The following is a 16,111-nucleotide window of genomic DNA, read 5'->3' on the forward strand; positions in this document are numbered from 1 at the left end:
TATTCGGTGACGCATGTAACTTAGAGTCTAGATTAGGCAAATAAAAGCTTGGTGAGACCTAAATGTCTTTGTATCTAGGAATAGTTGACCCTTTATCTAGCTCATATCTAGCTTTTAGGCTCATGAATGATCCAAAAAAAAACTCATCTTTCGATCTGCCAACCAACTCTAGTAGGTAGGTATCTTCCCCATGACCAAGGAGGTCATGGGTTCAACTCCACCTCAGACAATATTTGTGGAGAAATTGTTTGGTAGTTTGATAGCTTTGCTTGATTTAGTTGATGGCTTAGCAGTGCAATTAATTTGAAGGAGCAGCTCGGCAGGCGACGGCTTAGAGCAAGTCTAAGCGGCATTTGGTTCGGAGCAATTATTTTGCGACACATTTGACTTGAAACCTAAACTAAGCAAGCTTAAAGTTTGGTAGGGAGGCCTAAGTGCCTCTGTATTTAGAGATGGTTAGCCTTTTGTCCGGTCTATATCTAACCTTGGAGCTAATGAACGATAAAAAAAAAAAAAAAAATCTCTTCGCTGTTTTTTTTTTTTTTTTAATCTCTTTTAATGTTGGATAACTCCCTTTTTTTCAAGAGAAAAGTGCGTTAAAAATAGGGAGAATTATATCTAGATTTTTTATTTATTTTTTATGACACGTTGGATCTCTTAATTATAAAAAAATTTCGAAATACCTTTTCTGTTTAAAAAAAATTGATACGTGAATCACGTGACGAATTTTTAGTCTCTCTAAGCATTATTTTAGACAAAAAAAAAAGGAGCAAAGTTTTGAGGACAAAATAATTATTTTATATATTTAATGGAGGGGCCGAAAGATTTTTAATTTTTTTCGAGGATATAAAAAAAAGAAAAGAAAATGTACGTAAAACTGAGATCGTTTTTCTTCATATAATTATCGTTTTAAATGCACCCTCTTTATTTCCAAATTTCTAAAATATATATATTAATTCAATAATCGAGGTATTTCTTACCAGAGAAAAATAATATCACACAAATATATATATGTTAAGAATGAATAGGAAGTGACCGTAGAAAATGTCAGGAGATGACGTTATACGAAGGGTATTATGGTCATTTAGAAAAAGATTAGGATTAGGGTTTTATGCTCTCCCTCGGGCCTCAGGCCCAGGTCATCGGTGGCGGTGCCACGCCGCCCTTTTCTCCCCAATCAGCTGCTAATCTCAAACAGCAAACAGTTTCCAAGCACCTGTCAATTTACTACATCTCCCCCGAGTTATCAGAAATCTTTTACCGTTATCTCCCACCACACGCTGTTTGATGTTCGATTTCCATACATAATAGCGCCTAAGTACATTTTGTCCCATATCGTTAGCTGCGGTAACTTACACCCCCTGAAGTTGGTAAATATATTTAATGCATATTTAAGCCTTCTATTGATTATTTCTATCAAGGTTAAAAAATATTAAAAAAAATTAAAACCCTCTCCTCTATTCTCTTTTTAATTTTTAAAATATTATTAAAGAGAAGCAAAGTTAATATAATTTAATTGCTCTCCTCCTCTCCCTCTCTCTACTCTCTTTCCCCCCCTAATATTTCGTCCTGTTTCCCTCCATATTTTTCTCTTTCCCTCCATTCTCTCTCTCTCTCTCTCTATATATATAAAAACAAATAAATAGTAAATATGCAACTTACCCCCAAATAAGTCTCTTTCGTTTTTATTCTGATTCCAGATCCTCTCCCTTTCCCTAGAGAGAGAGAGAGAGAGAGAGAGAGAGAGAGAGAGAGGTTTCGATCTTTTCTTCACAAAACCCTTGTCAAGTTCATCTGCAGCTCTAGGTTTCCAGTGATCTCTTATAAGTAATAGGAGTGGTGAGATAGGTCTCCGGTAAATCAAGAAGAACAGAGGAGGATAGTAGTTGGATCAGCTTGCTCGATCGCCAAAAAGGTGGGATTTTGGAGCCAGGAATGGATCTAATAGCCGAAAAGGTGAGTTGGGTCGATCTCCTCCCCCCCATTAATCTTCGATGTCGTCCGTTCTTGTTTTGCTTCTCAAACTCATCTCCGATTTGATTTCAGACTTCGGGATCTATCGATCTACCGAGCAGCGAGGAGTGTTCGGAGGAGCCCAAGTGCTGCGCCATTTGCCAAACCACGAAGACTCCCCTATGGCGAGGCGGCCCATCTGGTCCCAAGGTACGTCCCGGATCGATCTAGCCGAGATTCGGTGAGTTGGGTTCTGTTCCTTTCGGGATCTCCCGATCTGACTCGCTCTTTCCCCTCCCACCCCATGATCACAGTCGCTATGCAACGCTTGCGGAATCCGGTACAGGAAGAAGAGGAGAGAAGTGTTCGGCATGGAGGAAGGAGAAGAAGATCGGAAGAAGGAGAAAAGGGAAGAGTTGGGCGTTCCTCTCAAGCTTCGGATGCTGGGATTGGGGAAGGAGCTGTGGTTAAACCAGAGATCTGTGATCCAGAAGCGGAGGAGGAGCAGGATGGGAGAGGAGGAGCAAGCTGCTGTGCTATTGATGGCTTTGTCCTCTGGATTGCTCCATGGATAATATAAAAATAATAACTCTAGTGCTCTTGATGGAGAAGAAAAAAGGAGCAACTTTTTTTGGTATTACTTCTGTTTTGGGTGGGATCTGATGGAGATGGAGTGCTTTGTTAAATTTTTTTGTTTTTTTAACCTTTAAATATGTGTTTCTTCTTCTTTTCTTTTTTTCACCCTTTTTTTTCTTTATTTATGGGGTAGTAGTGATGTAATAAACACCCCTGATCTACTGTACACAATGTTGGTTATCAAAATTAACGAGGGAAATTTCCTTTTTGCACCTGCGATTTTTTGTTATTGTGGTAGTGGAAAAGGTTTTATAAAAGAAACGAAGAATGAATGAATAAATAATGATTAATGATTAATGAGTGATGGGAAATAAAAAAAAATTGACCAACTAGGCAACTTCCAAAATATAACTGTTCTTCCTGATGACATCCTCACAGTGCAATAGTGAGGTTGTAAGAGTGAATAGCTTCACAAGTGATGAGAGCTTAAGATTCTATTGTTTTAAATACCCTACGGAAATTTTAAAAAGAAAAATCCTAGAATTCAATAAGAAGATTGTATTGTTTTATATTAATACTATGTAAACGTTTTTGTGTGTTGCATTTCACTTCTTTAAGATGAGCACTGAATGATGCTGACACTGAAGCTCCAGAAGTAGTCAAGAATTCTTAGTAGGTTTTTTTTTTTAGAATTCTTAATAGGAATAATTAACCATTTGTTTTCATTTGTTTGATCTGATGCTAATGCTGAAAAGATTATGCCAGTTCCAAATCCACTGATGTTTAATGCTAAACATCATACTAATTAGGTTACTTTCTTCTTCCCACCTAATTGATGCAAAATTTCAGTTAATGGAGAGAAAGATTTGTATGAATCATTAATTATATATATCAGGTTGAAGTTTGTGCTTTTCTGGTGGTTTGAAAAGGGTGGGGGGTGGGGGAAGTAAAAATTTTACTATGCTTTTCTTCAGATGAGATTTGCCAGATTTTTATTGGCTTTTTAGCATGAATCTCTGTGAAACTAGATCCGAACAGCTTCAAAAGACACTAACAATTTCAGCAGCAAAGTAATTAACTTGAATTTGGCAGTGATTAAAATTTGATTAGGAAAAAGATGGACAGAATTAATGAACTAATTTTCTTTTTGATTCAGAACTGTAGCAATTGACTTGCATCTGGCTGACTGACAGAAACAATTAATTGCACATGTGAAAAAGATATGAATCAAAGTGTGTAAAGATTGCTTTGAACTCAAAATATAAAACCAAAGTCTATAAAGCTTGATTCAAGTTATCAGTTTTCACTCTGTAGAACAGAATCAACTTGTGGCAATTGCAATATGTGCTGATAGCATATATAATCACAACAATCTACAAGCTTTTATACGAAACGAAGACATATCTGCATGGTGACTAACAATTCGCACAAACATAAAATGAATCAAAACCTTTATACACAGATGATTTTCATTTTCGTGTAGTCATATTGTTAAAAATCAGGCGATAGTTATTGAACATCACTGCTGGTAACAACATTACTTACATCATAAGCTCTTCACTATTGAGTACTGATTAAAGATCAGTACGAAATGACTCAAACCATATGATTTCTATTCATATTGACTGATAAGGAACTTGGCAATTCCAAACTCATATAGAATATGTAATCGAACATCACAATCTGCAGCTTCAGATTCTGATCAAGTATATACGAAACGAAATTGAAAACCCGTTGACAAAATATGTAAACCTAAACATTTGAATCTTAACAACAACAATATATGTTGGGATAAGTAAGAGCATGACATGAAGCAGGCCTTCATATGTAGTAGTCGTTTCCTGCTCAAGGAAACTGGAAACTCATGTAGTCCTTCCTCGCACCTGCAGGAGGGCTGATGTACACCCAGAGAAGCGAGATGATGATCGAGAGCAACCCCGACCACACAAACACGATCGTCGGCACCTTCCCTCTTCTCCCCATCAATCCTTTAGCAAATGGATAGAGATGGCACAGGACCCAGAAGCTAAAGAAGACCCCTCCAAGAAGCTTGCTCCACTGGGGGAACTCGCTGTACATCGTCCTTGCGAGAGCTACCGCAATAGCTATTGCGTTGATCATCATGATCGTGATCGGTGGAACCATAAGAAAGCTCCACTTGACCATGTAGAGCTCCGCAAATGCATCATCGTTGTCATCGGTGGCAGGTTTTGATGTCAATGTGAAGGAAATGTCTACACCTGCAATAACCTTCAAAAGTCCTTGAAGAACCGCAGCTGGATGAGCACTTGTTCCTCCAATGACCCAGAATTGCTCATTCCTCCACCATTCATGTAATGTTATGCCAGACCACTTGATCTCCAGCAAAGCAAGCAAGCAGAGAGTTATAGTGATAGCCAGTAGGAATATGAGAAATGTTATGCTGAGAGACTGAACTATGAACTGCCCGCTGAATAGAGAAACAGCAGGTAGAATGCAGTAGACCAACAAAAAGATCGACGTAAACGGATACATCCCGACGTTGAAGTATGCTATCCTCTGCAAGAATTTCATCCTTCGGGACGCAAAGAGAGCGTTGTTACGGGAGAAGAAGATCTCAACTGACCCAGTAGCCCACCGAAGAACCTGGTGCAGCCTGTCGGTCAGGTTGATCGGCGCCGTCCCTCTGAATGCGTCTCGCTTGGTAACACAGTAGACTGACCTCCACCCCCGGTTGTGCATCCGATAGCCAGTCACGACATCCTCAGTGACAGAGCCATAGATCCAGCCTACTCTGCGGCCCCATTCGGTCTTATCCTCATAGAAGCAAGATATGACACTGATGGCTTCAGCAACAGTTGCAGCATCCAGTGGCTCTCTAGGAACTGCAAGAGAACCGGCAGGCCGGCCCTGGTGAACGCCAGGCAGGTCTTGAAGTAGTCTCCCTTGGTATTCTGCAACTGGTATGGATGCAACAAGAGTAGCTGAGCTCCCGAATCTCTTTGGCAGCAATGACAATGACTCGGTATCGCCTTCCTCAATCATCTCATCCTCGAATGGTGGCATTACAATCTCGTTAGCCCGATCGCTCTTCTTCCCCATCGTAGGCTTCCTTAAGAGCAGCTTAATCTTCTTCCTTCCAAACCAACCATGGTGTTCAGTGGCACGCGGCGGCGTAAAGCCATAAAGCGCAGTTCGTCGGAAAATGCAGCCAGTTCCAACATACATTGGACCTTGCAAGCCATCCATGGCCCTCATGGAGACGTCAAAGAACACCAGGTTGTGGTTTGCGTATCTGTCACTGGGGTCAATCCCCTCAAACCTCTGAGGGAATTGCACATAACAAATCCTGTCACCACCTCTATCAAGCATGAAGCACATCCCTTCTCTCAGAGCCAAGGAGTTGTAGACATAATGATCACAGTCTAGATTCAGGATGAAAGGGCCATTGGACATGATCGCACTCGTCCTCACGAGGGCGTTCATTGCACCGGCCTTCTTGTTGTGATCGTACCCGGGCCTTTTCTCACGTGAGACGTAGACTAGCATCGGCAGTCTGATGTCCACGCCAGTGGTGTCTATAAGATTGCTGTCATTCGCTTCAGTGCCGATGACTGGTTCTGAGTTTGGAGGAGCAAGCATTGCCTGTCAACCAACAGTACAGCAGAATAAGATAGATACACTGATAAAGATCATAGCTGATCGACTAGAACTAGTGAGACAGACAAATTATATACCTGAATTATACCAGCATGATCGCCTCTGGAGTGATCTTCGTCAGCTGAGAGCCATGCCCCAGGCCAGTGTGATCCATCGGACATCCAAGTAGCTCTGACAACCTTTACAGGCTCAGAATTAATATTGCCTCCCATCTCCTCCTGCTTCTTAGCTCGCAGCTCTTCGTGGGCATTATACGCATCGGATCGCCTCCTGATTGATTCGGGCAACGAGTTTATCCTCACCTTGAACTCATCATACTCTCTTTTGACCTTCCTCCTCTCTCTGACAAAGTCTAGCCTCACTTTGTTCTTCAGAAAGTCGCGCTTCTGACCGAAGTAGGCCTCCGGGTTTCTCGGCTCTACGTCATGCTTTCTGCAGAAGGGAACCCAGACCCTCGCAAAGCTTGCGGTCTCGGCGAGAGCTTCGAACGTGAGAAGGGAGCCTCCGTCGTCGGATAGATAGCACGCGAGCTTCTCCACGGGGTAGTCCACGGCAAGGATGGAGAGGATGGTGTTTGCGGTGACAAGCGGTGGTTCTTTGTCTGGATCTGCAGTGGAGACGAACACATCGATGCCGGGAAGGTCAGACCGCCCTTTCGGGTTCCGACTACTTGGCAATTCAAAGCGCTCTTTGAGGACCGAAAGATCGGTGGCTCTGTTGACAGGACAAAGCTTTGGAAGCTGGTCGAGAAGCCACGAAAATGCAAACCAGATCTCGCAGGTGATGGACATTCCCCATAGCCACATTGCTTCATGGTTGGGATGCCGAATTCTCCACATAAGGAAGAAGCCAAGGGCTACTAGGCGAATAATGATCAGCAATCTGAAGTGAAAAAAAGAAGAGCAACAGTTTATACGTACCCTCCCTCTGAGTATATTTAAAACAATACTTTCAAACGATAAACTGCATAAAGATGAGATAGAATACTACATAGATTTCAATCAGAAGCAATGGAGAAAAACTAAGAAAAATACCTGTATGGGCTGATGATTGCTTGAGAAACACCGACCTTCCTCGTCAACGGCCGGCGACATTTTCCTCCAAAGTCGGGCGGCTCTTCGAACCCCTTAAACCCTCCTCCATCCCCACGCCCGTCTTTGGGCCACACTGCATTCCCGTACCCGTAAGTCCCCTTGGTCTCAAAGAGCCATCTATTATGATCAAAATCAGATGGCTTGTTAGGGACCTTCATCGATTGCACCATCGAAAGCCTCCGCCCTGCCATAAATTTCGCCATCGAAGTCAACGGAAGCGCCTGGTCCTCCGTCTCCGATCCCGAATCCTCCTCGTCGCTCGTAGTGCTATAAGGCTCCTTGCAGCCCGGACACTGACTACCACCCCCAATGCATTCCATGTAGCACTCCTTACAAATCATAAACCCGCATTCACACGGCAATTTCGATCCGTTCAAGAACGCAACCCCGTCGCAGCCCTTCATCTTACACACCAGTCCGGTGGACTTGGCCACTGCCTGCGAGCTGTCGGCCGAGCACTCCATTACGTGACCACGGGTGACGCAGTTGAGCCCACCGGTGAAGATGGTGCCAGAGATGTAGCTCCTATTGGGCCGGGATTCCGGTTCGGGAGCGGCGGCCGGGTGATCGGGGGTCGGGGGTATGTGGACGGTGTAGTGGACGAACTCGGAGCTCGCATCTGTCTCGTCCTTGGAGGCGGAGAGGTACCGGCCTCCGATGCTCGAAGCCCGGCTCCCTGGCCTTGCAGTGACCGGGGAATTCAGGTTGTTGGGAAGGGAATGGCGCGGGACCGGGCTCGTCAGGCCGATGCTCCTCCTCAAGACCCCTTCACTCCCATCTTTTCCTCCAGAAGACACCGTTATCGTTACCGGAGAAGCAGGAGATGAGACTCTCCGAGCCATTTTTTTCCACCAAGATTAAAAGTAGCAAGAAAAATGGAACCTTTCTTCCTTTTTCTCTATGATATGAAGCAGACTGGACGAATTGATCCGGAAATGGAAGGGAAGGGGATTTTGAAACGGATGGAACGAAACTAAGATGCCGGAAAATCTCTGAGAAGGATGAATTGGCGCAAAGTGAGAAGGATGAGTTGATCTGGAAGAAGGAGAAGGGATTTTTGAACAGTGGGAGCAAAACCCAGTTACCAGAAATGCTCGGAGATGGAAGAGGAGGATGAGGATTGAGGATGATTTGATCAGAAGTTTTTGTAACGTTGGAGAAAAGAGGAAAAGAGATTCGAATTTTTTTCTCTCCAACGGTCGGGTTTTGACTTTTAGCGTCGCTCGGGGCCAGGGCCCAGGGGATAAAGGAGAAGAAAAGGAGCAGAAAATATTTGAAATACAACGGTCGACTGATCCGTGTGGTCCACTCGGATTGAATTTTGGCCAGTTACAGTTTGATTTCAACGGTCGGCTGATTGATGGCAGTGGGAAACTAGCCGTTTTAAATGGGCACAGGGTCTTGTGCAACCCCTGATGCAGAAATTTCCTGCAACCTCTATGTTTTCCTTCGGTTACTTTCACTGCTACACAAACTGATTAGTGGATAACTTGGATTTCTACACAACATATTGCATCTCTAAATAACACTAACACCTATGACTCCTTCAGTATCTTAATAGTATTAAATGCTGTTGAAGGACCATTCAAAAAAAAAAAAATTAATTAAATGCTGTTGAAGGGGAGTAGATGATCTTAAGCACCATAATCAAACCAAAAGTTTAATTTCTACATCTTCAAACTAAAACACTCGCATAAGATAATAAATAGGGTCATAGGATAATAAAGAATCTTGATAAGGTTTCTAATCATTAGAACTTGCACTATTCAAGGCTCATATATTACAATCAAGTAGGTATTATAATCCTTCTATAAAGTAGCTCGAGGGCATTCAAGTGAATATACCATTATTGACATAATATACAAGAGGAATGATACAAACGATGATTTCATACTGGCACATAAGAGGACCATTACATTAGACAATATACTTTACAACAAAGTTCCTATACAGATGAGAAGCTAAAATCATTTAAGTATAATTTCGTCATATACATCATTCTCTATATTGCATACAATATTCAAATTGTATTGAAGGAAAACCATGTTGAGATCCATTATGGATTCAGGTCAGGGTGTAGGTACTTGGTAGAAGAAAGACGAAGGCAAAGGCAATTGATCACCTCTCGCCACCAGATGCTTTTGATAAAGAGTGTGGTCTGTGGAAGTCTAGTTTGGTTGCTGCAAGAAACAATAAATTGACTTTAGTACAGCCAATATTAGAGCTCACAAGAATGTTTAAGTAGGTTCATATTTAGCCATATAGATATATCATAGAAATACCAAAAGTAAATTCAGATGGGAATTCAGAACCTTCTCCACTCTGCTAAAAAAATTAGCTCTTCAACATGTTTGTATAAATGCATTTTGAGAAAGAGGTGCAATCAAGCATGAATCTGAAGTTTAGAAGCCTCTAGGATATGAATTAACAAAGATTTACAGGTCATCGGCAACCTGGCAGAAATTCTTGTCGAATTCTTAGTCAAGGCAGTATCAACCAAGATAGCGCAAACCATAAGAACCTACAAGGTCAATTGGCAGAAAGAATCATGGACATCCTAGGGCAGCCCCTGAAAATTCTTTAAGACATGGAACTAGTCTAGACAACAAAAGAAATTGATAGCTTTTAATGCAGGTACTCATCTTTATTGCAGTGGCACAAAGAGAGTAAAATGATAAACACAAGTTCCTAGCATGCTTAAAGCTCCAACTCTACATTAGATAGAGAAAATGATACCACATGAACTTACTTGAGAATATGATTGATCATCATATATGGCAACGCCACATGTCCCCGAAGTTGAGGCCCAATTCTGAAAGCTTGCATCGTATCCAGGCCTAGGTGGATCAAAGTGATTAACAAGGTAATCAGTAGAACTTTTCTGTATACTATTTTCTGAGTCAGGCTGGAATGTCCTCTCATTTAGCGGGTTCTGATCATAGGACTGGTATGGAAATTGGCCTCCTAGTTGTAGCCTCAAGCATCCATTGTGGTTAAACTCGTTCAAGGAATTGTCCTGTACCTGTTCATTAGTGTCTGTTTGTTTACATGTGCTGAAATAAGAAGGATATCTTTGAAGGGAAATGTCTGTGGAACATCCAATATCTCTGCAAGACAAAGCAAACACATCTATCATTTCAGAAAATTTACAGGAAGATAAGTTGTCACTCTAACAAAAGGAAACAGGAAGATAAAGTTTGAATTTCTTGAAACATTACTGGTAATTTGATGTAAATCATTTTGTTAGGAAATTATACAGCAACAGGAATATGATGCTTCAAACTTGGTAGATGTTAGATTGAGTATGCGGAGTATTGCATTTCCAAAGAAATCATCACAATGTTGAGATATTGCAATTAGAATATTGGAGCATATTCTTGAAGTAATTCACTTGGGAGCTCAGTCAAATTTTGAGGAAGCGACCAACTAATGTGTCAGAACCAAAAGTTAAACATATAGGAGATTGGCCAAGTCTACACATACAATTAACCAGAAAGTAACTGAATTCACATGCTTAACTAGAATTGACTGCTCACCTTTGAGGTAGCATATTAGGGTCTTCTGGAAGGATAATTTGTTGACATTCACCACTATGAAGCCACGACATGGATGAGGGATCATGCTCGCTACTTAAGCCCATGGGTAAGTGGATGTCATTCTGGAACTAGAATTCAGCATAGTATTATCAGCTCATTGGTTGACTGTTTTCCAATTTCAGTAAGCAAATATTGGAATGACACATCCAAACAAAAACAGAAGTGATTTACCTGATTAGTACATTGTAAAGAAATTAGTTGCTTTCCAAAGTTTTCCTGTCAAGAAAACATAATTTAGCATCAATGACATGCAGAGCATGCGTTATAAGCTCAGATGGAGTATACAAATCATCAAATATCATCAGGCCTTCTCTTGGCAGTCATACTATAATAATCAGTTTCTTACTGAACTAATTGCTTTTTAGTATTTCACAACAACTTATTCAATACAATAAGATATAGCAACAAACCGTATTGAAAATATGAGATTCAACTGTTAACTAATTAACTATGATAAAAGCTTAAGCTATCAAAGAGTGTTTTTTTACCTTTTATATTCTAACATGCACATATCCTCAAGCCTGTACACCAACCAAAAATTTCCAGCCATAGCTCTGGACCTAAGGAAAATTGTTTAGAAGTATAAGTGCTCTCTTTGGCCATTGGATTAGGTAAACCATTCTATATCTTTATCTTTTATTGCACTCTTTCTCATCATATCATTTTATATTCTACAATATTTTCTAATCGCCATCAATACTTCAGTGTAGATCCTGGATAATCCCACTAAAAGAGACAACTAAGAATTCTCAGATGATGCACGTTGTTTCTCCCAATACTCAATAGTCCAAAATTACCACAAGCAAACGTATTAATGTCAAGGAACACATTTGTGCTATGTTACCAATAGTACTTATACTGGCTGCCTGATTGACAAGAGAGGAAAGTATGGAATCAGAAGAGATTGGCATTATTGCATTTCTTTAGGTTCTACTCCTGATGTTTACAACTAGCGATAACTGATATATCTTCAGTTCCAGGAAGTTACTATTAGATCTACATAACAAACTTTTCAATGTATCTTGATACTTCAGTAAACAATGAGCAGGTACCATGCACTCCGATTGTGACAAATATTGACTGACAATACAAAGTGTTGATCATATCATCAACTGATATGAAGGAATATAGCATATCCAATAAAGAGAGGGAAGCACCAAGAACGCCAATGGAGATGTACCTTATGCACACGAATGTGTCTCAGAGATTCCATGAGTGATTGTTCCATAGCTCTAATATGGTCAATGTCATCAACGCTATCAGGATCACTCCAATAACTGAGGGAAACATATCAATTATTGTGTTAGAAAGATCATCAACAGTTAGTTAACTAGGCCACTAATAAATAGTAGTTTGTCAAATTTCTATTATATCGTCCTTCATATTCAACTTCAATATATTCTCAAACTGCCTCAAAAAGAATAAGTTTGCATGTGCAGTCTGGCATTTCCAGAGGGCAAAAGTTTTATAAGTTTATCTTTCTGGGAAAGAATATGTTCGTAACTCAGTAACATCTCGGATTCGTTAAGTTTTTTCCCTCCTTGTGGTAGTTTCACAGAAATTATGTGGGATCATAAAGTATCTCAGCTTAAATTTGCTTTGAAACAGAGCCAAGTGAGATGGAGTCAAATTTAACATGTTGTTTAAAACAAGGATATAAATATATGCCTATTATGGTAATATACTTATAATTAGAGAAAATTATACAAGCATAGCTATTGATAATGTAATTCTGTGGTGAAAATACTCTGGAAGAACAAAACATCTTGGCCTATGTTCCTCATTTAGAATAAAAAGTAGCATGAAGACAAAAGGTCATTTGATCATTTAAAGATTTCTGAAGATTGCAGCCTTGCTTGGAAGTTTCTTCATAATTTGAAACTATAACATAGGTAACAATATGAATCTGCTCTAACATTTAATAAAATAAATGAAAACTAATCCATTAGAGAAGAAAAATAAGTACTCATGCATGTTATCAACATCAAGCAAGTGAAAATTGAATAAAAGGATAACATAAATAAAAGGTGCAAATTATAGTTGAAAGTTGGAACTGTTACCTTAGTCTCTTCTGTACATCTGAAAATTGAGCTTGCAGTGACCGCAAGTGATTTGTCAACTCCTGTACAAGAGAGTTAATAAGGATCACACACATGAAGTGAGAAAACACAGTGTGTACATAAGAGAATGTTGCATTTGTTAATCTGATCGTTGCAATGGTACCTCAATTGTTTGGCTGCTGCGAGAAGTAAAAAAGAAAAAAGATATCAGATTTTTGAACCTTAATTTCTACCATCTAAATAGCCCAAAGATTATAATTACCTACAACCCAAGAACTCTTGAATATTGACTTCATGGTCCAGCTTCTTGAATGTTTTCTTTAGCGCCTATTGTCAAATGATATATGCTCAGTGATTTGTACATCATATGTATTAACAATAACAAGTATGAGATGCTATTAAAGTAACATACGGTTAGTGAACTTACTTCAAGGCTCTCCAGTTTCCTATGCAGATTCAGCAGGAAACATACATCAAGAAAGTTGTCAGAATTTATTTGAAATTAAAGGAGGAAAGTAGTATGCAGGCCAAAAGAAGCTCCAGGTGTACCTTTTAGCTCTTTCTTGTGGAGTTAATTGAGCATACTTTGCTATAACTTCCTCAATATTGCTGCCAATAAAGCTAATTAGATTGCATAATTGAATGAGAACATGTAGTACATACAATGAAATCTTGCACTGAAATATAATCTGAGCAGAGACTGATATTAGAGGAAGGAACATGTAAATTACCAGAGACCTTCACAAACAGGAACATAACCAAAGGAGAAATTGGTTAATTGGAGCTGTAAATTTAAAAATACCTAACTTGCAAATCATATGAACGAATAAAAATTAATCTTCCAACTCCAGAAAAGTTTGTGAGAAAGAGAGAAAGGATAATGCATCTTCTAAGAGGATAATTTCAGCTTGCTCCAGAACACTCAAGTCTTCAATTCTAACTGTCTAAATCAGCGCTTCAAATCATTTCATTTACTCACCATTTGAAAAAAAAAAAAAGGCATACAAATTGAATTATCTCTGAATAGAATGATAAAAGGTAAGGTATCAAAAAAGCAATCGAGACAGTTAGGATAATGCTAGATAGATATGGTGATGGTTTATGGCCCAGGGCATACCTAGAAGGGCAAACAAGTATTTTATGCATGCAGAAGTGCTCATGGTGCATAGCCATCATCATGCCAGAGGATAAAAAGACTGTAGTATGGTACTTATTGAAGCAAGGGAAAGTGAAGCCAATAGAAAAAGAGAGCTTGTACACTAAAGAGAAATTAGCCGCATAATAACAGGAAATAAGCAAAGGAAATGCATGGACGTCATTCTATATAGAATTTTAGTTAGAAGATGAGGTTTGGTATATTTCGATACAGCGCAATACGAGCTTCTGAAGCCTCCGGAAGGAATCCTTTAGGGGTAACAGAACAATTTTATCTCCGCTCTTCTAAAACCATGACTCAATGATAAAAGTGAAAAGGTAAACAAACCATATATGAGCAAGACAAAATGTGGAACCTTTGTCAGAGAGGAGTATACAGAATAATATTTTGACAGCATTCTAGTTCTTATCATAGGTTAGATTTATACGATATACAAGATTGCCCATAGACGCACCAAAAATAGAGGCACCCCTGATTCAAAATGCTGTTAATTTTGTCCTTTCTCCAAAACTCGCTCAAAATGATACTACTTTATATTTAATTATTTATCATAAAGGAATAGATACATCTATTAAGATCCCTCCTAAGAATAGAGGAGTGTCTAACATAACGGATTAATAATGATTACCTACGATCTCCAACACATAATGTAGGTTTCCCTGTCGGCGAGAACATGAGAAGAACAAGGTCTATGTCACACAATATGGACAACTCCTTCGCCTTCTTCAATATACCAGCTCTTCTCTTCGAGTAGGTAACTTGCCGGCCACTGCTATTCTCTAATTTCTTTATCTTCAATTTGACCCTCCCCATTCTTGGATCTTCCCAGCTATGATGCACCCGAAATCCCTCTGCGGCTCCTCTTTTCTCTCCAAACGAATTCGGTGTCCGATAAAAGTCCTACCTTTCTTTGAGAAATCATTCAGATTCTAAACAATACGTGCAAATAATTTGTTCCAGCTACAATGCAGCAGATTGCCTTATGAACAATTCGGATTTCCCATAATCCCACCTCTCTTCAAGAAATTCGGAAACTTACGAATCGATGGTCACCAAATCCGATACGTGCAAATGATTTCAAGCGGAGAAATCTAAACGAAATGAGAAAGAAATCGAGAAACCCATGTGACAAGAGATCGATTGTGGAACGCCATGGGGTTTGATCAACATGGGCGATGAGGAATCGAAATGAAAAGAGGAGAAGAAAGAGGGTTAAAGAGAAAAGATGAGAGGACCCAGTTGACGAAATCCTTTCACGGGATCGGACGCACGCCGCGAGGAGAGAGAAAGAGAGAGAGAGGGGGAGAGAGAGAGAGAGAGAGAGAGAGAGAGAGAGAGAGAAGGGCGGGAGGGAGGGGTCAGCGCGGGTCCGTCCAACACGAGCTGCTATCCCTTATAAATCTCCTGGGGTAGTTTAATGGGCTGGATTATTATATTGTTAAGGAAAATTATATTTAACACCCTGTATACTTCTGTCGGATTTTTAGTATTTACATTTCGAGCTCATATTTTAAATTTTATTCTCAAAAAAAAAAAATATATATATATATATATCAAATATGTTACAAAATAGAATATCAAAATCAAAGTTAATATTTTTTCTAACATATCCTCTCTGTTTTTTCAAAAGTGAGCAGCTTTTAAGAGAGATAAGGATGGTAGTTTTTTTTAAATAAATAAATAAATATATATATATATATATATATAATAAATTGTTCTTCCATTGCTACCTTGCTGCTAGCACGGTTAACAGAGGGTGTTCTTTGGGAATAAAGTTCAAAATATAAATACTGAAAATTTAGGATGTGAGTTGTAAAATTGTGAAAATACCAAGAATTTAAGTTTTTTTTCTTCCCTTTTATTACTTTCAAAGGTATTTTCTTTCACTTTTTTTAGTTCTAGGGCTATTTGATTCATGAGATTAATGTAATTTTAATTAAGATGTTTAAAGATAAATTGTCTTTAAAAGCATGCTTATCATGTGGGCTCACATATTTCCTTAAAAAGAATATTTACAGGCTCATATCTTGCTTTCCC

General features: G+C 39.5%; 3 protein-coding genes across 5 annotated transcripts; 1 reads left to right on the forward strand and 2 right to left on the reverse strand.

Moving 5' to 3' along the window:
• Window positions 1–1,651: 1,651 nt before the first annotated feature.
• On the forward strand, window positions 1,652–2,801 carry LOC140790935 (GATA transcription factor 15). Its single transcript, XM_073141252.1, has 3 exons — window positions 1,652–1,956; window positions 2,047–2,163; window positions 2,268–2,801. The coding sequence occupies exons 1-3, from the start codon at window positions 1,936–1,938 to the stop codon at window positions 2,526–2,528; spliced, it is 399 nt and encodes a 132-aa protein (XP_072997353.1). The 5' UTR covers window positions 1,652–1,935; the 3' UTR covers window positions 2,529–2,801.
• Window positions 2,802–4,121: 1,320 nt separating this feature from the next.
• On the reverse strand, window positions 4,122–8,358 carry LOC140791525 (cellulose synthase-like protein D4). The gene is made up of 3 exons (XM_073142140.1): window positions 7,203–8,358; window positions 6,246–7,050; window positions 4,122–6,153 (listed from the first exon to the last, which is right to left on the reverse strand). The coding sequence occupies exons 1-3, from the start codon at window positions 8,102–8,104 to the stop codon at window positions 4,375–4,377; spliced, it is 3,486 nt and encodes a 1,161-aa protein (XP_072998241.1). The 5' UTR covers window positions 8,105–8,358; the 3' UTR covers window positions 4,122–4,374.
• A 775-nt stretch (window positions 8,359–9,133) lies between these two features.
• LOC140790213 (agamous-like MADS-box protein AGL30) lies at window positions 9,134–15,469 on the reverse strand. Of its 3 annotated transcripts, none has more exons than XM_073140185.1 (11): window positions 14,703–15,469; window positions 13,468–13,527; window positions 13,346–13,364; window positions 13,181–13,245; window positions 13,082–13,094; window positions 12,919–12,980; window positions 12,039–12,135; window positions 11,030–11,074; window positions 10,799–10,926; window positions 10,012–10,369; window positions 9,134–9,442 (listed from the first exon to the last, which is right to left on the reverse strand). In XM_073140185.1, exons 1-11 carry the CDS (start codon window positions 14,885–14,887, stop codon window positions 9,431–9,433), a joined length of 1,044 nt encoding a protein of 347 aa, XP_072996286.1. In that variant the 5' UTR covers window positions 14,888–15,469; the 3' UTR covers window positions 9,134–9,430. The 3 variants fall into 3 exon arrangements, with proteins under 3 accessions (XP_072996286.1, XP_072996287.1, XP_072996285.1); XM_073140186.1 differs by having other exon boundaries at window positions 10,799–10,920; window positions 13,082–13,097; XM_073140184.1 differs by having other exon boundaries at window positions 13,082–13,097.
• Window positions 15,470–16,111: the final 642 nt, after the last annotated feature.

This window comes from Typha latifolia, chromosome 6 (genome assembly GCF_019914945.1).
Source record: "Typha latifolia isolate L0001 chromosome 6, TyphaL0001v2, whole genome shotgun sequence".
NCBI classification, from domain to species: domain Eukaryota; kingdom Viridiplantae; phylum Streptophyta; class Magnoliopsida; order Poales; family Typhaceae; genus Typha; species Typha latifolia.